Consider the following 27,387-nt stretch of genomic DNA (forward strand, 5'->3'; position numbering starts at 1 on the left):
ACAAAAGGAATGCTAAACTGTGATTAATTTAGTATTGCATCTTGACAGGGTCAGAAAGAGAAAGACCATTCATTATGATATTATAGGTGCTGATTGATTACTTATGTGTTTAATGTACTATTGACTAACTTATCTAGGAAAAATGGACAAGGTACAAGGCAACCTGCTCTTCTAAATAAAACAGAGCAACATTTCACACACTGCTAAAATATTTGTAACTTCAAATGAGCTTTTGTTGTGAATGAAAGTGTGTTTGTGTGTGGTGTCTTTGCCATTGAACCATTAAAAAACAAATCAGTACAGGTTTCTGTATCACAAGAGCAAGCTGTACATATTTATAGTGGGGGTAGGGGAAAGCTAGAAATGAAATGTAGCTGCTTGGCAGAAATGGGCTGGAAACAGGTAATTTGATCTGTCCATAGTTGCAAGAGCACAGATTGGGTCCATCTTTCCTATAGTAGAAAATGGCTTTTGAGAGCTTTTTCACTGATTGAAATCATTATTGCAAGACTTTGGAGCTGTTTGTGGTCACCGTTTGCAAAGAATTCTTAAAATATTCAGCATGCTCAGTATTGGCAGCTGAATAATTTCACTTGTTTTACTGTGTTAACATTCAGACATGAACTTGGTAGTGGGACAGGAAAATCTTAATCCTCCTCTTTGTGTTGAGCTTGTGTTCAGCTGCATGAATGCAGAGCATATAGTCAACAATTTGCATGGGAATCGTCTACTGAAGGACTCACAGTACAAGTTGACTTTCCCTTATCTGGAATACCAAAATCTGAAATAATCTAAAATTCGAAATTGTCAACATTGGGCGGGGGGGGGGGGTGAGATTGTCACTATTACAGCTCAGATCTTCTTGCTCTGCCTAATGGTGAGGTTGGTCCTGGCTAAAGTAAATGCCATCCCAAAAGATTTTGCTGCTTGAGGTAAATAATAGGATGGTATCTCTTGTCCTCTGTGCATATGTGCCGTCAAGTTGCCTGTTGACTCATTGAAACCTCATTAATATCATAGGGTTTTCTTAGACAAAGAATCCTCAGAGGTGGTTTGCCAGTTACGTCCTCTAAACTATTACCTACAGCATCTGGTGTTCATTGGCAGTATTTGATCCAAGTATTAACCAGGGCTGACCCTGCTTAGCTTAGCTTCCCAGATCAGATGGGATCTGGTTACTTCAGGGTATTTAGGCCTGACCTTGCCATGATTCCATGTACAGCAGCTGACCAAACTGGCAGCTGAAATCTCATTTCTACACTGCTGAAGTACAGATAGCCTCCTCTGGAGCAGAGGGCATGGGATAGTTTAGGGAGCTTAGAAAAGGTCAGGCGATACATATAGCTCATATACATTTTGTGCATCTCAGAACCTGCTCCTGGAGACATCCGTCTCATCTTCCTAATGGTAGGGCCAGTTTTGCTGAAGGTACATGTCAAATGAGACTAGCTTGGAAGAACTGAGGAATGTGCTTGCTGGCACATTATAAAAATCCACAGCTTCCTATCATTTACTTTTTTAGATATATTTAAAGAACATGAGAAGAGGTTCTGGAGGCCCATAAAGTTTGCTGAAGACTGCTTTTAGTGTGGCGTTCAGTTCTGAGGTCTCTTTTAGTTTTTGTGGCTGGAGTAAGTGAGATTTAATTTTATATATGTGTTTGTGTGCTTTAGACTGCAGCTGAAAAACAAATGGGAAATTTATTTTTCACATTTCAAACTTTGAAGAAGCAAAAAAAAAAAAAAAAAGCCCTGTTTTTCTCCCACTGACTGTGGGAGGGCCATGTGTAAAATGAATATGGCAAGTCCAAAGTTGATATTGAAAGTGAAAATGTCATCTGGGATGGAGCCCCTACATCTGCACACCAACCTGTATGGGGAGAGTGCCCTACAAAACCAACCTGACTGCAGACCTTCAGGATGACATTACCTTTCATATGACTACAATGCGATGCTCTCTTTTTTTTTGTTCCTGTGCAGTGAAATATTCCCTTGCAGCTTAAATTCAAATCTGAAAGACATCAAAGTCTAATATGAAACAAAATGGAAGGCACCGCAAGTGTCTGGGAGAAAATAGAGAGAGACGCATGACTTTGTAGCTGTCTTTCTCATGCCAAAATTGCAACGCCACAGAAGTCAGGAAGCCACAGTGGGTGCCTTGGATCCCCTTGGTAGGTTAGATTGTTTTTCATCTGTTATGTTTCTCAAGTCTTTTTCCTCCAGTATTAAGGAATAATATTAAGAGAAGCCTTAATGTAAGGACATTGTGTGTTATGAAGCATGAAGTTCTATAAATATTTATGCCAAACTACAAAAAAAGTTGTCAGTTCTTATTTTCTCAGCTGTATTGGGGTCATTTCATTGTGTTTGACCACGGGATTGAAGAGTGCATATGAGTTTGTACCTTTTCAGAATGACATTTGGATATTGGCACATCTGTCCCCCTCCCTTGCACTCTTGATGAGTTTATAAATTGACTTCCTCTCAGAGGCACTTTCAAAACTTTCAGCTAGGTATCTGACTAACCAATAAGATCCTAAGTACCTTGATGGCCACAATGTGATATTTATTTCTTCAGTGGGATTTCTCAAACTTTATGGCTGTGAAACAGTCTAGAGCAAAACAGGAACGAGTCCTAGTAGAACATAGTTTCAAATAAATATGTACGCTTGGATTGACTTACTGAAAAAGACAATAATGCTAGGAAAAGTGGAGGGATGTAGAAAGAGAGGAAGACTGCATGCTAGATGGATAGACTCTATTAAGGAACTGAAGGGCATTAATTTACAGAACCTAAGCAGAGCAGTGGAAGCAGTCTTGGAGATGTCTCATCCATAGGGTTGCCATGAGCTGAGATTGACTCGAGGGTGGTTAACAACAATAATAAAGGCTTGGATCTCAGAGTTGATCTTTAGTTCTAGTGGTAGAATGGGGTGAACAAATGGTAGTCTCAGTGTTGTTGGGCTGCAATTAGCTAGCATAGTTTTGCCAATAAATCATTGTAGTGGGTGGAGAGCTATAAATTAATAATAATAATAATAGGTTTTATTTATATACCGCCCAATCACTGGGAATCCGAGTGTTTTACAATAGAGGGGATAACAGACAGTTCCCTGCCCACAGGCTTACAATCTAAAAGACACGACACAAAAGGAGAAGGGAATGGTGAGGGAGGGAGGGAATCAGGTCCAGCATTCTTCTCTCCCTCTGAGGCCTGGACCAAGGCAGATGGACCGGAGGGAGGGCTCTTCTTCTTCAGGCTAGCCCCTGATGGTACTGGGCCAGCCTACTCTCTCCCTCAGAGGCTGAAAGATGACAGTTAGGGAGGGAGGAGCCTCTTTCTTCAGGCTAGCCCCTGATGGTACTGGGCCAGCCTACTCTCTCCCTCAGAGGCCGAAAGATGACAGTGTCAGAGGGTGGAGGAGGGGGAACAGTCGGGTTGGGGTCCCGCCCTGAAGGAAGACACCCTGGAGGACCCAGAGGGAGCCTTGGACCCTGAAGAAGCACCAGCCGGGGGTGAAACAGCTGGGTCCAGAGCAAGGGCGGAGGGAGGGGCGGAGCCCCAGGATAGAAAAGGGGAAGGCGCTGAGGAGAGGGGGGAGGAGGAAGGAGAAGCGTCGGGACCTGTGTGGCGGCCGGAGGACACAGGGTACGAGGGAGAGATAGAAGCAAGGGTGAGTGAGGCATTGGCCGCAGAGATTAACCGGCTACACTTCAGGGGCTCGCGGAGTGGCCCAGGACGGCGGTCGGAGGAACGCCTCCCTCCAGAGAAGTGGTGGCCTGTACACCCTACCGGGAACGACCCTGAGCCATATCAGGCCCGGCCAGTGCTTCACCCTGGTCCTCGGTTATTGTGGGACATTCGAGGTAGATGCTGGCCTGTAGGTAGGAGGGGACCTCCCAGCCCACGGCAAGACAACCGCCCCGCCCACGAGGACGCGGGAACCGAGGAGACCTAAGTCACGTGGTCTTACTCCGGACTCTAAGTTTGTTTGGAGGACTTTCAGTTTCAAGTTTGCAAGGCGCGGTGGAAAGAACCAGCCAAGTGTTTGCAGTTTAGTTATTTTGTTGTTATTAAAGTTACTTGCAGCATATTACTGTCTCCGGTTTTGAGTTATGGAACCCATGGGACCGCCTCCTCCTCCTGAAGGGACTCGGGGCCCAGCGACAGACAGATAGGGAGGGAGGAGCCTCTTTCTTCAGGCTAGCCCCTGGTGGTACTGGGCCAGCCTTCTCTCTCCCTCAGAGGCCGAAAGATGACAGTTAGGGAGGGAGGAGCCTCTTTCTTCAGGCTAGCCCCTGGTGGTACTGGGCCAGCCTTCTCTCTCCCTCAGAGGCCGAAAGATGACAGTTAGGGAGGGAGGAGCCTCTTTCTTCAGGCTAGCCCCTGGTGGTACTGGGCCAGCCTTCTCTCTCCCTCAGAGGCCAAAAGATGACAGTTAGGGAGGGAGGAGCCTCTTTGTCTACTCTTGGTGAAGCATTTCAGATAATTTGGCTACCTTTGTGTACCATTGTGAGAACTGCAAAGACATGGACATTTCTGACTTTAGTAAGGTGTATGTAGGGCAGCAGTTGGGTTGTGGGAAGTCCTAGGGCCCATACAGACAGGCCAAAGTAAAGCTGCTTCGGATCACTTTGAAGGTATGCTGTTTCAATGATGCATGCGTCCTAAGAGGCCAGAAGCCATGCCAAAGCCATCTCCAGTCCTAAGGACTGGGGTGCAGCTTTGGTGCAGCTGTACACCGCTGTGATCGCTGGAATAGTGGTATAGAAATAAAATTTTATTATTATTATTATTATTATTAAAATACTCCTATAGTAACCTGATAATGATGCTTTTTATTTGCAATGTTAGATGTAGGCGTAATACAGTTGGCCCTTCTTATACACTGATTTTTTATACATGCATTCAAGCATCCACGGTTTGAAAATGTTCAAAAAAGTATAAATTTCAAATACCAAACCTCCATTTTATAAGGGACACCATTTTACTATGTCATTACATTGAATGGGACTTGAGCATCCACGGATTTTGTTATCCCTGGGGGATCTTGGAACCAAACCCTAGCGTATAACAAGGGTCCACTGTAGTAAAATTTAGATTAAAAAAAAAAAGAAACAGATTTTTTTCATTGTGCCATGATAAACTGACCAACATATTGTCATGTATATTTTTTAAATGCTCATTTCAGTTCAGGCAGTACCTGAAAGAGCCAAATCATTGGAAGGGGAGAACAGTCCATTGGGTTTATGTTTTGCTGTTTAAATTCTATCTGGTTAACTGCGTGCACCTTCTTAGTCTATTAGGGTTTTTAAAAATTCCTTTGCAGCATGGCCTAATATAACAAATAAGTCTTATGATTGTATGTGGTGTGGTTCATGCACATAGGACTTGCCACCTGAGACTGCATTCCTATCTTTGGGAATCCCACTGGAGCAAGACCTTCTTCTGTGTAAGCATACAGAAAGTTTGGCTGTACCTTAAAAAGACTTAACACAGAAATACAAGAACATAAAGCATACACCATTCTGGTTTTCTGGGAACAGTACTAGGGTGAGATTTGCATAGTTTCTAGATGTTGCTGAACTGTAATGCCCAGTATTCTTCATCATTGGTGGTGGTGGCTAGTGATGGTGGGAGTTGCAGTTCAACAACTTTAGGAGGGGCACAGAATTCCCAGCCCTGCTGTAATACTTGTGTAACAGGGGGCTCAAACTATCCACTAGTGATATTTGCAGTGACTCAGTACATGCAGTACACTAGTGGTATGCAGTTGTACACACAAACAAATGCAACCAGATGTAGTGATTAAGTGAATCTACATTGCACAATTAATAGCAGTTTAAGATTAGTTTATTAGCTGTGGTTGCGTCCTATGTAATCCAGTGTTTTGTAATTAAGGTACTTAGAATACAAGGAAGTGAACTAGAGTTATCTGGCATAGGTTTCTAAGAATCCCTCAGCAAGCTACAGATTCCAGGATTCTGTAAAATGTAGATATTCTCGTGCTTAGAATTAGACCAGTTGAAATTACTGAGATAAGAACAGGTGACTGTTTTCAGTTCTATTGAATTCAGTGAGTCAAATCTAAATTTAGATCCAAGAAATCCAGGCTAAGTATATTCAGTGTAAGGTACGAGGTACCATTTACCTCACCCCTGTGCAACTGGCTAGATTTTCTAAGCAATCAACTGCAGAGTGTTGTAGAGGCTGTAATTGCAAAGGAATGTATATCCGTATGTGGTTACATTGTGATAAAGTTACACAGTTTTGGTCAAATGTGTTATCTATTATTTCTGAGATCACTCTGCAAGAGATAGCTCCCTGCCTGGTTCTTTTGTTACTCTCTCTGTCTCTGGGATAGAACAAAGACTTGAAAAATAAACCATTGATTTGTTTTCTCCTGGCCATCACAAGAATTGAAATAGCCACAAACTGGGAGATGGGCACTTTAACAATGGACAACTGGTGGCATAGGCTATGGGACAGTATACTAATGGAAAAGGTGTTGGACAGGATGGATAACCTCTGTTGTGCTTCTTTTGAGGAGGATGGTGTCTTTTTTGGAGTATATTAACAGTCACTCAAGTCAACTAAAACAACCAGATCAGCATTTGAATTTCTAGAAGGGGACCTTTATGGAAGCCTAATGACAATGACGACTTAATATGGTTGTTTGTTGTAGACCCTAATGTATCCCTCCTTAGTAGTATTTGGCCTTTTTCTCACCTCTGTCTGTTCTATTGCGATTTCTTGCAAATTACAATAAAGAACTTTAAAAAAATATATTTGCTGTAAGGGCTATTTAATCATTTAACAGCATACAAATTAATCTGCCCTTTGGTTAACATGCTAGGCCTTAGTGTTTAGCAGCAGGAGGGCCTGTTCCAACTTTTAGATAACGTCCAGAAAAATCCCATTCTTTTTATATGTTTTTTGCATTGGTGAGATACTGAATATATTTGAGATAGGTATCTACACAGTTCATTCCTGTGTATTTCTCATACTTTAAGTACCTGTCTGTGTATGTGCCTTCATGTTGCCTGTCGACTTATGGCAGCCTTATGAATTTCACAGGATTTTCCTAGGCAAGGAATATACAGAGCTGATTCTGTCAGTTCTTTCCTCTGAAAGTCTGTAGTTGACTAAAAGTACTCACTCTTAGTCACTAGATGGCACTGTATGTCTATCTTATTTTTTGACAAGAAATGTGTAGAGAAGCATGTTGCCTGTGCTTTCCAGATATGTGTTAGTGTCGGTGCAAATTTTCAGTTTCTCTCTTTAAAAGAAAAAGAAATAAGAACAATTATTTTATCCAAATCAGTGTTTCTTTATAAGTGAAAGGCTTGAGAGAAAGTTACAAATACAGACTCCCCTCAAAACCATTCGAAGCAAGAAATAAATCAAACCTTGGATTCCTAACTAGAAACATTCAGGGCTTAGAGAAACAACATCTTGAATTTTATGAGCTTCTTATTCAAGTTCTTTTATGACTTTTGCAGGTGGCTTGTCTAATACGGGTTCCCTCTGAAGTCGTGAAACAAAGAGCACAAGTTTCCCCTTCCTCCAGCACCTTACGGATTCTTTCCAACACTTTGTATGAAGAGGTAGGAAGTAAAACTGAAAGATAAACCTGTTCTTTCCATGTTTATTCTTACTATTTGTTTTTTTTTTCTTTATGTTATGGTCTGGTTTGTAAGTTCACTAGGCAGAGACCTGCTCTTCTGCAAAGTAAGACCCCTTTGTCCACACGGGATATGTTCCAAGATGTCTTCCCTCTCCTGGAGGATGCCTGAAACTGTGGATAGTACCGAAATCTATATTTTGACTATATTTTTGGACCACAGTTGGAAACAATGCTTCCTCTGGCCAGGAAGCATCCCCCCTGCTCATCTCCTCACTTGCTGCCCTGTGGATGGTGGGGGGACCAGTCTGCTCCCAACTTTCCTCTCGTCACTTCCTCACAGTAAGCAGAATGCAAGAGGTCAACCTCTAGCCCAAGCATACCATAGAATTGCACTGGAGGACTGAGAGATGCCCACAAAATCTTTCATTTTCTTGCTAGCGAACCCTATATTTTGACTATAGTTTTGGGCTGGGGGTAAGTGAAACTCTGAAAAGTGAACTCACGGATAAGGTGATCTTACTGTATTTTGTAAAGCATCATGCACACTGGTTCAAATAGGTCATGTGATTAAGCATGACTCTTAAAAAACTTGAAGTTAAGTTTAGCTGTAATCTTCATGGTAGTTAAAGGGAAAATAAATTTTCCCAGCTGCAGTGTATTGAGTGGCTGCTCTTGGTAGAGATGAAAATGGCCATAAACTGGTTTGTTTGTATGACAGAGGTATGTGAACTTTTAGAAATTTCTTTCAGGTCATGGCCAGGAGGACTGCCATGTGAAGTGCCTGCTACACCATACCAAAACAAATAAATCCAAACCAGTGGATGTGCACACAAATGCTTTTTTCTGCTCCTATTTTGTGAGTAGTGAAGCCTGCCTTACCTGGAAATAGGTCTGAACTGTTACTGTTAAAACCTAAGGGTAGACCTATGGGTGCATTATGAACTGAGGAGCGTTCTGTTTGTTCCCGCTGCTGTCGGGTGTCCTTGGGGCATGAAGCCCCAAGGACACCCCTTTCCAGGCTGCGGAGAAGTGGTGTTTTTCTGCTTCCCCGCGGCCTGGAAAGCGGCGGATCGGGGTGTCAGAGGCTGCCGCTGTGGCAGCTGAGGCCCTGATCCGGCGGGGAAAGGGGCGGGAACAGGCCGCCCTAAACAGGCGGTCTGTAAACCGCCTGAGTTTTCTTCTGGCCTCTGGAAATCTTCCATCTCTCCTTATGTGCGTTTGGTATAGTTTGGTGAATTTAGATACCAGTTATGCACGACCAAAATGAATTCACTTATTTCTGTGCTTTCTTAGGGCCTGTACAGACAGGCCAAAATAAAGCTGCTTCGGGTCACTTTGGAGGCATGCATCATTTAAACAGCATACCTCCAAAGTGACCCGAAGCAACTTTATTTTGGCCTGTCTGTATGGGGCCTTAGTCTTTTAAGATAATAATGTAATATATTATTCCTTTGATGTACAACTGTAACTTATTATTTTTAGAAGACTCTTTTTAAAGTGTTTTTTAAGTGGGGACCAAACTCTCCTAAGTTTGGAAGACTATATATTGTATGTTTATAATCAGTATTGTTAATTTGCTGGATGCCTGGGTACTAGTCTCAGTAAAGCTGTTGTACCAGTCATGTAACCATCTGCAAATGGCAGTTTTTGTTCATGTAATTCCCAATAGCTGATACTTTCTCTTGTTGATTTTCAGGGTATTCTAGGACTCTACCGAGGTTACAAAAGCACAGTAATAAGAGAGGTAAATTTTCTGTTTTTGTTTTAATGATCTATGTCTTTGGACTTATTTTCTGCCAGATACGTTATAATGAGAATACATCTGAATGAAAAAATGATGGGATTCTCTGTTATGTTTTCCTATCTCCAGCCTGCCAAGATAATATACCCTTTAAACCATGTCTGACAAGAGGAAGGGCCAAATTAGAATGACATGACTCCTCTTTTTCTGCTGCTTTAACAACACACTAAAGATTTTGGCATTGTTGTTGGGCTGGCTGTTTTCTAGCCATGGGTAAATGCTTAGTTGGGTGGGAAAGGAAGGGCCAATAGGACAAGAGGGACAAGAAGAAACGTCTATCTTTTGCTGTCTTCCAAGAGGATGGCAATGTTTCCAGCCCAGTTTACTGTGATTTTGCCTATAAGAATCTCTTAGCTTTCCTTTCTACGGTGCATTGCTAGTATTGCAGTTGTGAGTAGGTCCCTCTGTTCCAGAGGATGTGTGAATGCTGCAGTGCTTGCTCTTGCTGCTGCAAAAGAAAGGATGAATATTGATCTTGACTGGACCAGACTCTTGTACAGCCACCACTGCCACAAAATGCATTCATTCAGGAATCAGCTTAGCTGATTTGTTTGGTACCAAGCGAAGATGTTATTATTCATTTGTTTTTAATGTGTCTTTAAAACCTTAGGGGTAAATCCAACATTAGTCCTATCTTGAGTAGAATGAGGCCTGTAAGTCCCAACTAACTGACGTCCTGCTGGTTTCAATGAGTCTGCTCTGGATAGAATTAGTTTAGATTTTAAGATAGCATTGAATAGTAAGGATACAACTTTATTTTTTCAACTTTGTTTTATAATTTAGTTAATTATCATCATTTGAGCATGTGTTCCCTTTGATATTTAAAATTTCGGTACTTTAAATTATGTTTTGGATGGTTTTAGAGGTTTTTTAAAAATATACAAATTAGCCAGTATGGCATAGTGGTTTGATTGTTGTACTGTGACTCTGGAGACCAGGGCTTAATTCACCATGAAACCCACTGGCACTGGCTGACCTTGGGCAAGTCACATGCTCTCAATCTCAGGGTAAGGCAATGGCAAAAGTCTTCTGAACAAATCTTGCCAAGAAAACTCCATGATAAGTTTGCCTTCGAGTCACCATCAGTAGGAAATGACATGAAGGCACACAACAATAACAATAGTATTACACATTTGCAAGTTTGGCCTTTGCAGTTTGGATTATTCATGGATTATTTGCTGCTGACCTGTGCCATTTTTAATAGAGACTGCAAACAAATTGCACGTTCTTATTAAAAATGGTGTAGGGCAGCAACGAAGGTAATGGCAAGCCCCACTGGCAGCTGACTTCTTCTTTGCGAAGGAACCCCTGCCACCTCAAAGGCATCCATGGTGGGTTGAATCTGCAAATTGTACTTTTGTGTGTAATAAATATGGTTTTGGAGGGATATCTAGAGTTATTTGAGATTTGTCCACTTTCACGGAAGTCCTGCACCCCAATCCAAGCAGATGTAGGGGAATGACTGTATTTAATTGAATGTTATTGTGTTTTATTTTCCTTTTTTTTCTTGTGCTGAACATAGGGATAAAGAACCTCTCTTACACATACTCAGAGCACTGATTTATCTAGCTCAGTATTGCCAATTCAGTCTGGCAGTGGCTTTATGGAATTTCAGACAGGTTTCTTTTGTAGCCCTTCCTGGAGATCCCTGGTTTTACCCACTGCTCTCCCAACCAAGTATAAACCATGTCTGATTAACTTCTGAAATCATATGAGATCAGTGCGTTCTGGGTGGTATTGTGGCTGCTCACAATTTGAATTAATGAATTATGTCATAAGAAAATAATATTAATTTGATTCATACTGCCATTTTAATATGATTGACACTGCCTTTAAATTTTGATATACTGTACTTGAAAAACTAAATACAGTGAAATATGAATTGCAGGAAATACTTTGACAAATAGAAAATTATATTGTTTAAAGTACGTGCTGCAAATAACTTCTTAAAAAGCTTATTTCTTCCTTTTAAATTTTTCCTCTGTACATTGAGAACAAATATTAGCAGTCACCCCAGGCTGCAAAGGAGTGACAATGGTTTTTATGTCTTGTGTAAACTGTGGTATAACAATAAGAAATCCCATGCTTAGGACATTTCTAGCTGCTAGGGAAAGGGAAATGAAATATCCTTTGTTGTGATACCTCCGAGTGCTTCAAAAATTAGTTATTTGTGTGAAGAGATGACACCTGCTTCTCTAAAACATAACCCCCACTTTTGCTTCATCCTGTACTTATTTTCTGCCTCACTAAGCACATGTTACTTGGTGAGATTTCATCTGGTTGCAGGCAACAACAAAAAGGGGCAACAAGACATTTTGATTTCTCTGAGGGTTTCTGAATAAATGAATAGCTGTAGTTGCTAAAGAATACTGATTTTATTTTGTTCTTGTTGCCTACTAACAGATAGATAAAACACACAGTTGTGATTGGATGCTATTCTGTCTCAAAAATGTGTTTTGACATGTATCAAGGTGGTAATTAATTTCCAAGCAGATCTCTTAGCATAGTGTCTGACCCTGTAGAGAAAACTTTGGTTTTCTCAAAGTGGGAACACTTGGTTGGAAATTTAATTGAGGCCCTTTCCATTATGTGTATTCATAAAAGTTCCTTCAAAACCAATTTTAGTTGACAGACTGTGATTTTTTTCCTTTTCCTTTTTGGTGCATCTGCCTTGACGGAATGAACAACAAATTATTGTTGAAATGCAATGCAGCTTTGCTTCAAAACGAAGCAAATCATAAATGATCAGTTGTACATGATAGATTGTTTTTTTCTCCTTAAGTGCCATGTCTTTAGCTCAGTGCTGAAAGGCTCATGTGTTTTGACACTAAGTGTTGCTGCTTTGTGGGAAAGTGCCTGTTAAATTGTTTAATTGGCTGCTTCTTCCCAGGCAGACATGCACAAGGTTGTTATGAAATTGCAGGCTTATATTGGACATGTAATAAATGATAACACAAATCTTTGTCTTCTTTCAAACAGAGGTTTCTGCATTGGGTGAGAGACGCCGAGTTAGTTATTGGGTGTTCTCAGTATTCTTTTTGCATGCTGGTTATGAAACTAGATGTGACAGAACCACATGTGTCTCACTTTTCTCTAGCCACTAAATAATATGTAAATAAATTAATTAATCAAAATTTGACTTCTATTAACACTGCACAAGCACAGCAGTTTGATACTATCCTATACTATCAATTTTATGGGATTTGTAGTTGGTTGAGGTATTTGGAATTCTCTACAGCATTAGAGTTCTCCAGCAGAGGATTCATAATACAGTCGGCACTTGGTATTCACTGGGGTTTAGCTCTAGGGCCCCCCATGGATACCAAAATCTGTGGATGTTCAAGTCTCATTATATACAATGGAAAAGTGAGGTGGGGTCCTTTATATAAAATGGCAAAATTAAAGTTTGCTTTTTAGAATTTTTAAAAGAATATTCTCAAGCTGTTGGTGGTTGAATCCATGGATGAAGAATCCAGGGATATGGTGAGCCAATGGTATGACATAAGACTATAGGCTAGTAGTAAATATATTGTGCACATTGCTACAGATTTTTATACATTTGCATCAATGGTTAATTGTCTTAATTTTCCTGCACAAATTTTCATTTATGTGCCTCTATTCACCCTCCCACTGCCAAAAATGTGTGCCATCTGAATGCATGTGAAGCAGATGTATGTCCACATGTTTCATTCACAGGATTGCCATGAGTCGAAGTTGACCTGAGGGCAGCTAACAGCATCAAAAAATGGATGCACCAATGATGTCACTGCAGTCTAGTTTATGCCAATGCCAATGAAGACGACTGTGGAAATCTTAGAACCCCATGGTCTCAAGTCACATAGAATAGTATATTATCAGAAGAGTAGGAGCTATATTTGATAGTGACTGTGCATTTCCTAAATCAGGTTCATCATTTGTTCGTGAGTCCACTTATATTTGTTCCCATGTTTCAGGCCTTTAAAGTCAATCCTGTTTTTTAAAAATTTCTAGGGTATCTTGGAACAGTTAGATTTTTTTAACTAAAATTTCCAGAATCCCTCAGCTAACATAGTGCTAACTTATGGATATTGGGAATGTTAGTTCAAAATCCTTTCAAGCTCTCATCTATACTAGCATAATAAGGCTTGGAATAATAAGGAGCCCTGGTGACACAGAGGAGGGCTCCAAGGTCCACTCAGCCTTCCATACTTTCGTAGGTCGATAAAATGAATTCCCAGCTTGTTGGGGGCAATGGCTTACACATTGTAAACTGCTCAGGGAGTGCTAGTTCACTGACAAGTGGTATTGAAGTGTATTTGCTATTGCTATTGCTGTTGGAAGATTGCTAACCAAGCCAATTTCAATAAAGCATACTAAAGATGTTTTACTGTTTCTAGCTAAAAGATGTCTTGCTGTTCCTATCATTACCCCAGCATTACTATTCCTAGCATTGGTGCATAAATGGAGACAGTTAAGGGGAACACAGGAAGGGATGCTGTTGTATGATGGTGCTGTAAGTATTGGGAGCCCAGATGCATGAAAGAGTGCTTAGGAATTTAGACACATCATATGTTAGTTTCCAGAACTGGGAAAACAAGGGAATGTGTGGGATAAATTGTCTCAAAGTGTATGGGGGCTTAATTGTGGTCTTTGTGCACCATATTTTTGCAAGTGTGATTATACTGATAAGGCTAGTTGTATAGGGAATTGTGCATTCTTGGTCTCATGGTTTGCTGATGAGCTGGTGACATCTATAGCTCCTCTGCTGAAAGTTTATCCTAGTAAGCCGAGCCAGGCTTTTCAGTTTCTGTAGAATTCATTTTATTAACTATGACCAAGGAGAACATCTGTTAAAATTCCATTGCATTTAGTTCATGGGAAAAAGGGGGAATCCCTCCCCTGATTCTCAATTCTCTTTAGGCTTAAAACACACACACACACACACACACACACACACACACCCCAAAACCTAGAGAACAATCTTCTAACAGATGTCTGAAATGGACATTAGAATGAGCTTAAAAAACCACACTTCCCCAGCAACCCTTTACTGAATTGCAACTTTTTTCTGGACTCTAATGTGAATGATTTATTCTGTGTCACTGTGATAGCATTCTGGCTGACATACTCCCCCAGTTTTAAAAGTATTTTTTACAGTGCTGCAAATGTGTAAGGGTTAGCCTTTTTCAGTTTAAAACAAATCCTGTAACTCATAAGATTTTTATTCAGTCAGAAATGCAAAGAAAAAGAAAGGACCCCCCCCTCCCCCAGCATGTCTTGTTTCAGTCATACCTTTTAGTACAACTAGCCCAAGAGCAGAACCTGAACATGTTATATTTTTGGGCTACATTTCCCCCAAATCCAGCTATGTTGGCTGGATGATACTCGGAGTTGTATCCTCTTAGAATAACTTTTCCAAGTAGTACTCAAGAAGAGTTGAACATTACTTTGGCCTGGCTGGATTGGACTGGCTCAGCTTACTAGGATTAATAGAAAGGGAAATATCCCTGTGAGAGCCAATGTAGTGTGCTTGGAGTATTGGGCTAGGACCATGGAAACCCACTTGTTGATCCTGGGCAAGTCTTACTTTCTCAGTTTTAGGGGGAGCCAATGGCAAACCTGCTTTGTATAAATCTTGCCAAGTGCAGTGGACCCTTCACATTTGCTGCGGTTAGGGGCACAGGGACCCCGTGAAAGTGGAAAAACCACAAATAAACAAAGAGTTTTTTTTAACTTGAGAGAACATCTCTTTAGGAATCTCTAGGTCCTCTAGTGTGACCTTTTGCAGAGGTTGAGAATAGAGTGATGCTGGAGGATCTAGAGATTCCTAGAGAGAACTTATTAATCAAATCTGCAGAAGTCAAAGCTGCAAATATGGAGAGCCAGCTGTAAAATCTATTCTGGGGTTGACTTGAAGACACATAATATGTCTGCATGCCTTATTTTTCTTCAAAAAGAAGCTACCAGTGAAACCTTTGGTCTTTTCTAGTTTTGTTCTTGGTGTGTGGTGTAGCTTGTAGCATGCCTTCTGGAGCAGGGGTGAATTGGCTCCTCAATCCACCAAATTTCCCCACCTCTGGATTGCACTATAATATGATGTGTTAACGAACACACTAAACTTAAATTACAGCTTCACATGGCAGCCTCCACATTTCATCATTTGAGTATAATAAGTCTGTTTGACATAACACACACACAGAGAGAACAAATTCTGAATGGCAAACAGTGCAGTGGTTATATTCTTTGGATTTAGTCCGCTTTCCTAAGTTACAGTAGACATTGTTGGGAAATGAAAACTGAGCCAGTTTACATTGTAATTGCGCATATTTTCTGAACCTCAGTTGAATCCTGGTTCTGGAGAGTGAGTGGTAAGCGATAACATGACTACCTTGCAACCACACTAGCACTGTATCTGTGTATTCCTGCTATTTAAGCAGCAAATATTAGTTAGTGTAACTCATGGGCCATGCCATATTTTAAAGAACTGCATAATACTGTCCATTCCACAAAAACAAAGGCAGCTAGATCTTTTGTTTTCTGTAAAGTCAACTTTATGATACATACTGTTTTTCATATTTGCAAGAAGCTTTTAATACATAGGATTTGCAAAGGAATTTTCTGTCCTGCAGTAATATTTGCCCTTGATTTAAGTCAGTGGCAAATTTCCAATTTTCTTCCTTCTGTTGAAACTTATAGGAGCCCTGGTGGCGCAGTGGTTAAATGCCTGTACTGCAGCCATTCACTCAAAACCACAAGGTTGCGAGTTCAAGACCAGCAAAAGGGCCCAAGCTCGACTCAGGCTTGCATCCTTCCGAGGTCGCTAAAATGAGTACCCAGACTGTTGGGGGCAAATTAGCTTACTTGCTAATTAGCTTACTTGCTGTTCACCGCTATGATCTTTGGAATAGCGGTATATAAATAAAACAAATTATTATTATTAATTATTATATTATCTCTAAAGGTGTATTCATTTGTTTCATACAACTGGTTTCTTTAAGGATTGGGGACTTAGACTCTAGTTAAGCAGCCAACCAACCTTATTATTATTATTATTATTATTTCCAAGTAATTTAGACCAGCTATAACAACACTAAGGAAAGAATGAGTATGGCAATTCATATGTTCATATTGGGAATTAACTACACTGACAGGTTCTGTGAGACAGAAATTCTGTGGTGAATTTTCCTCTGAAAAAAACGTGATTTGCTTTCTGGCAGCATGTATTTGTTCAGGGTTTTCGATAGAGTGCTGTGTTTAGATTTAACTTGTTCATAGATTTCTGACAGTGAAAATAAGTGCTGGGTGACATTTGTGAATGACATGTTGGCGTGGTTCAAACATTACACTGCTTGATCACTAAACCATGGTTTGGCAGTGTGTAGTGCGCAATGGACTTTCCAAATGTTCCCCTCCCTCCCCCCTTGCTTGTGTGAACTCCCTTAGAATTATAGAGTTGGAAGGGCTTCATGGGTTATGAAGTCCAACCCCTTACTCAATTTTCTCAGGATTTCCAGTAATAGCATTCCCAGGAGGTAGCTGTCTAGCCTCTTTTTGAAGATGTTTAGAGAAGGAGACCCCCACCACCTCTCCAGGCAATTGGTTCCATTGCTGAACCACTTTTGCGGTCAAGAAGTTCTTTCTAAGGAACTTTGTAGGCTAGCAATAACTATGATTATTGACTTGTGTGTGTATTCTTATCCCTCTAAAAGACAGGCAATTTCTTCTTAATCATGACATGGCTGAATGTGTTTTGTTCCCACTTAGTTTTGCCTTCGGCCACTTGCGCTACCCAGTTTCAACCCTGCTGGACTCGACTTTATGCCCTCTAGTGTGTGTGTGTGTGTGTGTGTGTGTGTATGGAAGCAAATGTTAGGCACATTTAATAGGAGATTAGAACATTAAGTTTTAATTAATTAAAAATTAAATTGCTGTTTACTCGAGCCTTTTACGCGTTAACTGACTTTGCAGAAGGCTTTTTAATTGTATTGTGTTGCATTTTTATCATTTTAACTGCCTTTTAAAATCATTATTTTTTTAAAATAAGGTGTTGCTGTTTTGTTAATGGATTGATTCATGGATAAGGGAGACTCAACCTATGCCTGACAAGTTGTACTGTTACTTGTAAATCATTGCCCCCAAGCTCTGTGTCTAGGCAGTTTACGTCCAACTCGCAGTGGCTTTCCAAATTCTTGAAGAGTTCTTTGTCATTTCTTCCATATGAGATTCTTTAACCATCTTACAGTCAAAGCACACTGCAGTATCATGCAGTGGAGGCCCTATTACAAAGAAATAACCTATACAGGCCGCGGGTTCTGAGACAACTAGAGCGCGACTGGCGAGGACACCAGCACTTAGCCGACAAGGCACTCCTAGACTCTCATTTGAAGGCCTACGGAGTGGCAATAAGTGCAGCAAAGAATTCGTTCTATGCTGCACGTATTGCGTCTGCGGAGTCGCATCCGGCAGAGCTGTTCAGGGTAGTGAGGGAGCTGACACAACTGCCCCCCTCCCGAACCCTATTTTAGAACCATCTAAAGCCTGCTGTGACAAATTTAATAACTTCTTTGCGGACAAAATATCTCGGATAAGGGCTGATCTCGACGCCAGTATTTCTTCAGAATCTATTAGAGAGATGTCCAGAGCTTCCGTGGCCCCTGTTATACTGGATAACTTTGAGTTTGTCAGTACCAAGGAAGTGGACAAGATCCTTCGAAGTGTTAGGAAGACGACATGCTCTCTCGATCCCTGTCCCTCATGGCTGGCGGCTCGGGGGGGGGGGAATGCGGTGCTAACTATGCTACACCGCATAATCAATACATCTTTAAGAGAGGGACAATTTCTATCTAAATTAAAACTAGCAGTGGTTAAACCCCTGCTAAAAAAACCTCTCTAGACCCCCTGGCTTATAATAACTACCGGCCTATATCGCTGCTGTCATTTTTGGGGAAGGTGATCGAGAGAGTGGTCGCCTCCCAGCTTCAATCAATCTTGGATGAGACGGATTTTCTGGACCCATTTCAAACCGGCTTCCGGGCGGGCTATGGAGTTGGGACTGCCATGGTCGCCTTAGTTGATGATCTCCGTCTGGGCATGGACAGGGGAAGTGTGTCCCTGTTAGTGCTTTTGGACATCTCAGCGGCTTTCGATACCATTGACCATGGTATCCTTCTGGAACGCCTGAGGGAGTTAGGTATCGGGGACACTGCGCTACAGTGGTTCCGTTCCTACCTCTCGGGTAGATTCCAGATGGTGCAGCTGGGGGACGTTTGCTCCGATAAGAGGGCGCTTACATCTGGCGTCCCTCAAGGAGCGATACTGTCCCCCATGCTATTTAACATTTACATGAAACCTCTGGGAGAGATCATCCGGAGACACGGGGTGCAGTGTTATCAGTATGCTGATGACACCCAAATATGTTTCTCTGTGTCCCTGACTGATGCAGTAACTAGGGATGGCATCTCTCCTCTAAATGCCTGCTTGGAGTCGGTAATGGGCTGGATGAGGGAAAACAAACTCAGTGTGAATTCAGAGAAAACAGAAGTACTGGCGATAGGTTCCCCGGGTCTGGGTGGTGAGATTTGCCATCCGGTCCTGAACGGGGTCACGCTCCCCTTGAAGGACTCGGTCCGCAGCTTGGGAGTGCTCCTGGACTCGTTGCTCCAGCTGACATCTCAGGTGGATGTGACGGTCAGGAGCACTTGTTATCAGCTTCGGCTGATACGCCAACTGCGTCCCTACCTGGACCGGAGAGACCTTGAAACTGTAGTACATGCTCTGGTAACCTCTCGATTGGATTTCTGTAATGCGCTCTACATGGGGCAACCCTTGTACCAAACCCAGAAGCTACAGTTAGTGCAGAATATGGCAGCGAGACTGGTCGCTGGTTGTTCCAGGTCTGACCATATAATACCCATCTTGAAAGATCTTCATTGGCTGCCTATTCGCTTCCGGGCTCAATAGAAGGTGTTGGTAATGACCTATAAAGCCCTAAATGGCTTGGGCCCAGAGTACTTGGAGGACCGCCTCTCCCCATATAATCTGCCTCGCACACTCAGATCAACAGGGATGAAATTGTTGGAGGTCCCAGCGACATGCTATGTGAGGACCTCACAGAGGGCATTCTCTATCGTGGCCCCAAGATCTTGGAATAGTCTCCCAGATGAGCTTCGCTCCACCACATCCTTAGCTCTTTTCAAAAAGAATCTGAAGACATATTTCTTTTCCCAAGCCTTCCCACCGTGAAAAATCTTCTCTTACCCCTTTTCATTGATGACCCCGGACTGTATATATTGATTTCCCCTTCCATCTGGCCCTTTTGTCGTTAGTATTACTATGTTGCTTTTAACACTGTTTTTAATTGATTTTATTGGAATGTTTTTATAAATAATTGTTTGCCGCTTTGATCAAAATTTTGTAAAAGTGGGTTACAAATAAACTATATTGTTGTTATTATTATTATTATTATTATTGTGCTGGCCTGTGGGCGAAGCCATGGCGCAGCATCCGCATGCTGGATGCCCTAGCCCCGCCCCCACATGGCGTGCACCATCATGGTGCAGCTCCAGCATTGCATCTACATGATGCAGCACCAAAGGGTCATTATAGAGCCGCACCACCACGGCTATGGTGCCCCTTGGAGGGTGCAAAAAGGAGATGCTTTTTTTGCACCCTCCGGAGGTCGGATCGGTGCCACAGCGTGTAGTTGCTGCAGCCCCAATCCAGCCAGTACAGGGGTGGCTGCATGCTGCTCATCCGTACAGCTCCAAAGTACCTTGTGTCCCAGCTCTTGAACACTGCCTTCAGCCTGTTCCTAAATAAGTTACTATGTCTCTTCTTTTAAAAACAACTTTGCTGATTCCACTTCTTCCTACATCTGGAGGAATGGAAAATGTGGCTGGATTTGGAATTTGGAAATAAGGAAACACATTTTCTTTTGTATTTTTAAAAAATGAGGCAAGAAGTGGGAGGTTAGACTGAGCGTTCTTCAGTAGTGGATTTTTCAAATCCTCTTAAAACATGGATTGAGCAATTCAATGGCAGTGCCATAACAGTACACTAGAGGGTGCCTAATGCCTGTGTTTTTTTGTAGTTTAGAGGCACCTGAAGCAAATCTTTAATCATAGCAGATCTTCTATTTGGATACGTCTATTCAAACAAGACTCTTATTAGCTTTGATTTTATTAGAAGAGAAATCATATCACATAATGGCTTGCTTGTGTGAACACTTTGTGAGATTGATGGGAAACCCAAGGGAGATTTGTATCTGGATTACTATGATTTATCTGTTTAATTGTCAAACAACAGTTTTCTTGAGGTGTCAGTAGATTGTCAGGTTCTAAATATTCAGTTCTTCAGCAGAGTGCTAATTGCAGCAATAGTTACTCTTGCCTGTTTTTGAAGGCCAGTTAGATCAGTAGATCTTCAGATATTTTGGACTTCAACCCCCAGAAGCCCTAAAGATTCATCATGCTGTCTGAAGCTTCTGAGAAATGAAGGTCAAAACCTCTGGAGGGGCAAAGCTGAGAACGACTGATATAGCGGATTATCACACGGAGGCATTTACATGGGCGAAATGTTGCAGAACTGTTTCAGAAGCACAAAGGTGGGATCGTCCGTCGTGCTTCTAAAACATAATTTAGGCTTTCCGCTTTCCTTCCATCGACGAAGTGTTTGCGGAGAAGCCAGGAGAAGCCATTTTTGAATAAGTACTGACAATCGGATTTAGCAAGGGTTTCATACACTAAGTTCAGTCTACGTTCACAAACTCATTTGTCCCATTCCTAACAGCCCTAATTGGTAATGACTGACTGAGTGAGTGAGTATGCATGCATTTAAAAAATTTCTATCCTACCTTTCTCCTTAAAATATGGGACACAATGTGGCTTAAAAAAAAAACGAATAAAACAGTACAGATTAGAAACACACACCAAAACAACTAAGTCATCAACCAACTTTACAAGTAATTAAAAACAAATCAGTAAAAAAAGTAGTACCCACCTTTTGTAAAGCAGTTAAAGCAGTCCAGCTTAGTTGCCCAAGAACTGCCTGAATGCAAGGTTTTTTTGTTTGCCTGTAGAAGAAAAGCAAGGAGGAGGCCAGCCAATTTTATCTTGGTAAGTACCCTGTTTCCCCGAAAATAAGACATATCCATAAAATAAGCCATAGCAGGATTTCTAAGCATTTGCGCAATATAAGCCATACCCCAAAAATAAGACGTAGTGATAGGCCTGGCCCAGAACGCAGGTGGGCGGGACGGGAGTGGAAAGATTGACACCAATGGTTCTAAAGGAAATGGAGTCGCAAGAATTTCAGAATGGAATTCCGGGTTTGGAGAGTTATGACGATGTTCCAGAAGAAGATGACTTAACTATATTTGAATAAATGTAGATTTTTGTACTATACTTAATAAAAATAAGACATCCCCTGAAAATAAATCATAGTGTGTCTTCCTGACTAAATATACATTTAAGACAGTGTTTTTTTTCCCGTGGAAACACAGTAGTTCCACAGCTTAGGAGTAGCCACCAAGGAAGACCTACCAATCTTGGCCAGTAGTGGACCAGTAGAAAGGTCTTTCCCAAAGATTTCAAAACCCATTTCAAAGAGAGCTTTATACTGTGCATCATAACCAGCACTTTGCATTCTTTCTGGAAACAGACCAGTAGCTAATGAGGCCATTCTAACAGAGACATTGTGTGCTTGTAACCTACTCTGGTCAGCAGTCTGGCCACATCATGTTAGACCAGCTGAGGTTTCCAACCAAAGGCAGTCACTTTATAACAGTCCAAACAGAGTTTGGCCAAAGCATGCATCACTGCAGCCAGTAGACACCTCAAGGAACGGGAACAGTTGGTACATTAGTCTCTGATGAGTAAATGGTTACTTCTGAAACCTGGACATCCAAGTCTGGGGTTGAGTCCACACACACACACACACACACACACACACACACACACACACACACACATATCTCAGCCGTCAGAGGGAGTGTGACTCTCATCGATCACACTTGATACTTTTTGATCTGCTTTTCAACACTTGTGAATTTGCTGGATGATGCTGGGAATTAAAGCTCAGCTAAAAGCAGCTGAGCCAAAAGCAAGAGAACTTGGCTTAGGAGTCAGGGCATGTCTACACAGGGCAAATGTACCAGTTTCCCCTTCTCTTGGATCATCTTGCAGGGTCAAAGGCCTGATTTGACAGAAGTGAATCTGGGGCACCCGTGCTTTACAGTGAATTTAAAACTCTCACAATCTGCTCCAGATCTTCCCAGAAGCTCCAGTGCACTTCAGAATGATGCTAGGCGGCTGGCATGGCAGCTCCTGCTGAGGTCACAGAGAGGTGCCCAGCCTTGTGATTAAGGCTGGGTGCCTCGTTTTTGGCCTCAGAAGGAGCAACTCACAGTGACAGTCAGCACATCTACTGGGCATCATTGTGGGGTACCCAGGTAACAGGGAAATTGGGGGCAGCTTTGAGGCCAGAATATTCTGGGGGCAGCCCAAAGTATTCTGGCCAGTGTAGACCCCACTCATCAGTGAAACAGAGAGGAGGGTGTTATAGCACTTGAATGCCCCTGGCAATTGAACTTTTACATGTACTGTGCCACTCTCCCTTTCAGTTGGGGCAGTGGTATGCAGTGTGTTTCTCTGTAGATGTTGGACTCCAACTCCCACCAGCTCTAGCTAGCACAGCCGTTGATGAAGAATGCTGGTGTTTGCAGTCTAATCACATTGGAAGGGCTCAGTTCTGCCCACTCCTGAATTAGAACCCTGATATCTCCATCTCTTCTCTTCCCTTGGAAACCACTTTTTCACTCCAGCATTGCTTTCTAAAAATTACATGTACTGTTATGTCCCAAGACTAAAGGAGAGCAGTTCATTTGTGTGAAGACTTTTGAAACTCCTGTCTTTACATCCATTACCTTACATTACGGAGCTGTGGGGAAATCTGGCATTTTGAACTTTTGTGTTCCTGCCTGGTGGATGGTCTTAGTTGTCTCTTTTAGGCTTTTCTCTGTAACCAGACTAAAGCCTAGTAACAAACTTCTTCCTTCCATCCTTCTTACCATTCCAAATAATCACCCGTTATATATCTAAAGAACAACAATTTTCTTCAGGTTTGGTTAGGTCTTCTTTTACTGCAATACAAAATATACTTTGTTAACATCAATGAGCCTGTAAACTCTTAAAATCCTGAGAATATTTTTTTCTAGGCAGGCTTTTCATTATATAAACAAAATTTTGTTGTAAAAATACAAATTTAGAACAAATGTTTGGGCTGCACATGTTATTCAGGTTGTGCATCTAGCTCTCCTTAAAATAATTTTTTAACTGATATATAAATCTGAAGATTAAAAAGTAAACACTTCTCATCTTTCTTTTCTTTAACTTACCTCTCAGCTTTAATGAATATTTGAGGCTTCTGTGTGAATGGCAATTATTCTCTTCTAGAATGTCATCAGAACATTGTTTGTTTTTTGGATAGGTATGAAAGTTGGCTTGACAGTATCAGTAATTACATGTTATTCTTAATCCTAACAGTATTTTGCCATGTATTGTGTTCATGATTGGTACAAAAATAGGAACATATAGGTATGTATTGCCTTTGTAAGACTTGCTGATAAATATGACTCAATTGATTTCTGTCTTGATTTCCTACTTTGGTGAGAATGTACACAGCCTCACCTGATTGAACTGGACAGTTGAACTGGATGGTTAAAGTATGATAATGGTAAATCTCTAGTCAGAAATGTCAGCACCACACAGCGAATGTGCTGCAAAGCTTAAATTAAACAGCTAGCTTAGGCAGTATCTGTTGGATCACTGCACAGTGTCCCACTGATTTTGTTGTCTCTGCAGCTGCCAAGCAGTTCCACAGAAACTACAGTGTAGTTTGGCATGGCACTAGAGCTCTCTGGCTATGAATGCTAAATATAACTCAATGAACAGAAAACTGCAGAATTCCATAAGATGTTGCTATGGCAGTTAAAATGGAATCATAGTGCAGTGTGAAAAGGCCTTAGATAATCACATGTAGCACAATCATTGTGCCCAAAGCAACTCATAAAATACCAGCATACAATAATAATAGATTTATTATATTATATCTTTATTTGCTTGAAGTCACTAACAAATGATTTAACAAATCAAAAATTTAAAGGCACATCAGACATACAAATATAACATTAGATACACCTACTAACAATAGTATCAGCATGATAGTTGCATTAATCAGTTCACCAAACAGTTCATATTAGCAGAACTAACAAGAGGATTACCTTGCCAGCATTAAACTCAGCCAAAAAGGGAAAAGTGAATCAAACAGCAAATCACTCCAGACAACCCACCGAAAGGAAATTTTTAAAAATCATTTTAGAGTCATGAATGGAACTTGATAGTATATTGGACTGAGCAGTTTATTTAATGACACAGTGCCAGTTGAACTCTTGGTTGGTAGCCCAGAGTTCCATCACAAATAAACAAACTGACTTTATATAGAATTCTTACAAAGACATGGAGTAGCAGCAGTTGAGCAACAAAAAGCTATGACATACAAACAAAGTTGCCAATAAGGAGCCATTACTATTTACAAACTGTGCATGTCACACTTGTTCTTTGCATCTTATTCTGATGCTCTAGTTGGCATTATATCAGCAGAATATGTAAAGATGTTTTGGAACGTGGTTGAGAATATTTTATATGTGCTCAACTTACTAGGAATTCAAAACATTTTTTATGTCTGGGCAAACTGTTTAATTCAACATGGCTCTACTTCATTTAGGTTTTGTAGCCATTTTCTGACTTTCCATCTTCACCATTGTCAAAGAATGGAAAGAGACCTTCCTTTTACCATGCTCTTGTTTCCAACTGATCCATTAAAGGGTGCTCTCTTATCTGTGGCATCTCTCCTCCCAAGTCAGAGGACCCAAGAAGAGATAAGATGAAAGAAGACTGTCCGTGAGCAGATGTCCAATATGGAGTTAAAGATGGAACATACATCTTCACATTTGGTTAGAAATATCATCAGTACAAGTACAAAGGCTTTTAGAGTTGAAAGTAGGGCACGGAAGATGCCTAAGGCATGTCCAAGGGCATGTAGCTGATAACACATTGCCTCCTACTTGTGTTGCATGCTGTCTTGTCTACACTGGAGGTAAAACATAGCCATCATGCCTAGTACCTCTTAGTAGCTTTATCCTCCATATTTTTCCAATATATTTATTTATTACTTTTACATGCAGCCTTTCATCTAATGAGTTCAAGGTTTTGTACATGTTGAACCTCCTTGTGAGGTAGGTCAGGCTTAGAAGGGGTAACTGGCCCAAGGATCCACAGTGAATTGTATGGTTCAATGACACCTTGAACCTGCATCCTGCTGGTCTAACACTCAAAGCACTACACCACACTAGCTCTTCTTTTAACTCACCAGTGTTGGTGACCATCACTGCATCTTGTGGTAGCAAATTCTCTAGTTTAGTTATGCACAATGTAAATGAGTGTTTTCTTTTATCTGCTCTGAATTCCTCACCGTGCAGCTTCAGTAGATGACCTTGCTTTCTAGGCAGAGTTTAGAAAACTTGATTTTTGGATTTTTGTTATTTCAACCTGTATGACTGCTAACATAGGTTGAATAGCCCTTACCTTAAATGCATGGAACTAAAAGTGTTTGGGATTTCTGAAGTTTATTTATTTATTGGATTTTGAAATACAGTGAGACCTTGTTATCTGATGGAGTTTGGTTCCAGGATCCCCCGTGGATAACAAAATCTGTGGATGCTTAAGTCCCATTAAATACAATGGCAGAACAAAATGGTGTCCCTTATATAAAATGGAAAATCAAAATTTTCTATCATGAATTTATACTTTTTTGAATATTTTCAAGCCGTGGATGCTTGAATCCATGGATAAAAAATCCATGTATAAGGAGGGCAGACTGTACCTATATTTGCAGATTTATTTTATTTTATATACTTTATTTATACACTGCCTTTATCACAGGATGGACTCAAGGTGGCTTCCAGAACAACAAATTAAAAACATTTACAGAAAGTTTTAAAACCAGTTTAAAACCACCACATTAAAACATGGTAAAACTGAGTAAAAATCATACTAAAGTTAAAATCAGAAAAAACAGACATCTGTATTAAGAATCATTCCTGGTTATTATGAGATATTATGTAAGCACAGAATTCATTTATGTTTCATATACTCTTTAGACACATAGCCTGAGGGTATTTTTATACCATGTTTTTAATAATTTTGTGAATGAAACACAGTTTGTATATAGCAAAAGTGTCACTATTTCAGCCATGCATGAAAAAAGTTTTGGTTTTTGGAATATTTTCGAGTACAGAAGAAGTCTGTGATCATGGGAATTGTTGGCTTTCCTGGCTGGTGTTTGAGCAAATTTTTCTAAACATAAAGTGCAGCATGTGATAATTTCTTCAAGGAGGGCTAATAGGAAGAGTAGTCTGCCAGTGTTACATAATCTCTATGGAAAAAGTTACTTCTCTCAAGAGAATTACATGTTTTGTGTGTTTGTGTACGTGATCATGCCTTTCCATGTGCCCTTCTTCCAGACCTCCATCGCAGATGGCCACATCTCTTTCCTCTTGTCTCTCCCTTTCTCTTCATTCCCTTTCTTGCAAGAAAGGATCACAGCCATCAGAATTGGCAAGCGTTAAGCATGATAATTAGTTCAATACACTGACCAATTCTCTGAATTACAAGTTCAAAGAAACATGTGGACATGGATGAAATCAGATTTTGGCATTTCTCACTCTGATTGTTCCAGGACACTTGGAGCTTCTTTGATCTGTAAATAACTGATGGGTTTTAATGCCTGGCTCAAAATACTTCAAACACGTTTTGCAAAGTTTTGTTTCTAGTCTTAGAACTAATTTTATGTCACAGCTTTGAACCATGTTAATGAAATTATTCATGTTTTTGTGATTTCATGGAGTACTTAGTGTTTTTTTTTA

The 27,387-nt window shown here is 40.9% G+C and overlaps 1 protein-coding gene across 2 annotated transcripts in view; it reads left to right on the forward strand.

Moving 5' to 3' along the window:
* LOC149321299 (mitochondrial S-adenosylmethionine carrier protein-like) overlaps positions 1 to 27,387 on the forward strand; it is a 180,788-nt gene that overhangs the window by 25,962 nt on the left and 127,439 nt on the right. For both annotated transcript variants that reach the window (XM_089519193.1, XM_089519200.1), the window contains exons 4-5: positions 7,503 to 7,607; positions 9,324 to 9,371. In XM_089519193.1, coding sequence (XP_089375319.1) covers positions 7,503 to 7,607; positions 9,324 to 9,371 — 153 coding nt within the window. The remainder of the gene's footprint in view (positions 1 to 7,502; positions 7,608 to 9,323; positions 9,372 to 27,387) is intronic.

The sequence above is a fragment of the Sceloporus occidentalis genome, unplaced genomic scaffold (genome assembly GCF_023333645.1).
Source record: "Sceloporus occidentalis isolate IW3139 unplaced genomic scaffold, rSceOcc1.0.p SCAF_1, whole genome shotgun sequence".
Lineage (NCBI taxonomy): Eukaryota > Metazoa > Chordata > Lepidosauria > Squamata > Phrynosomatidae > Sceloporus > Sceloporus occidentalis.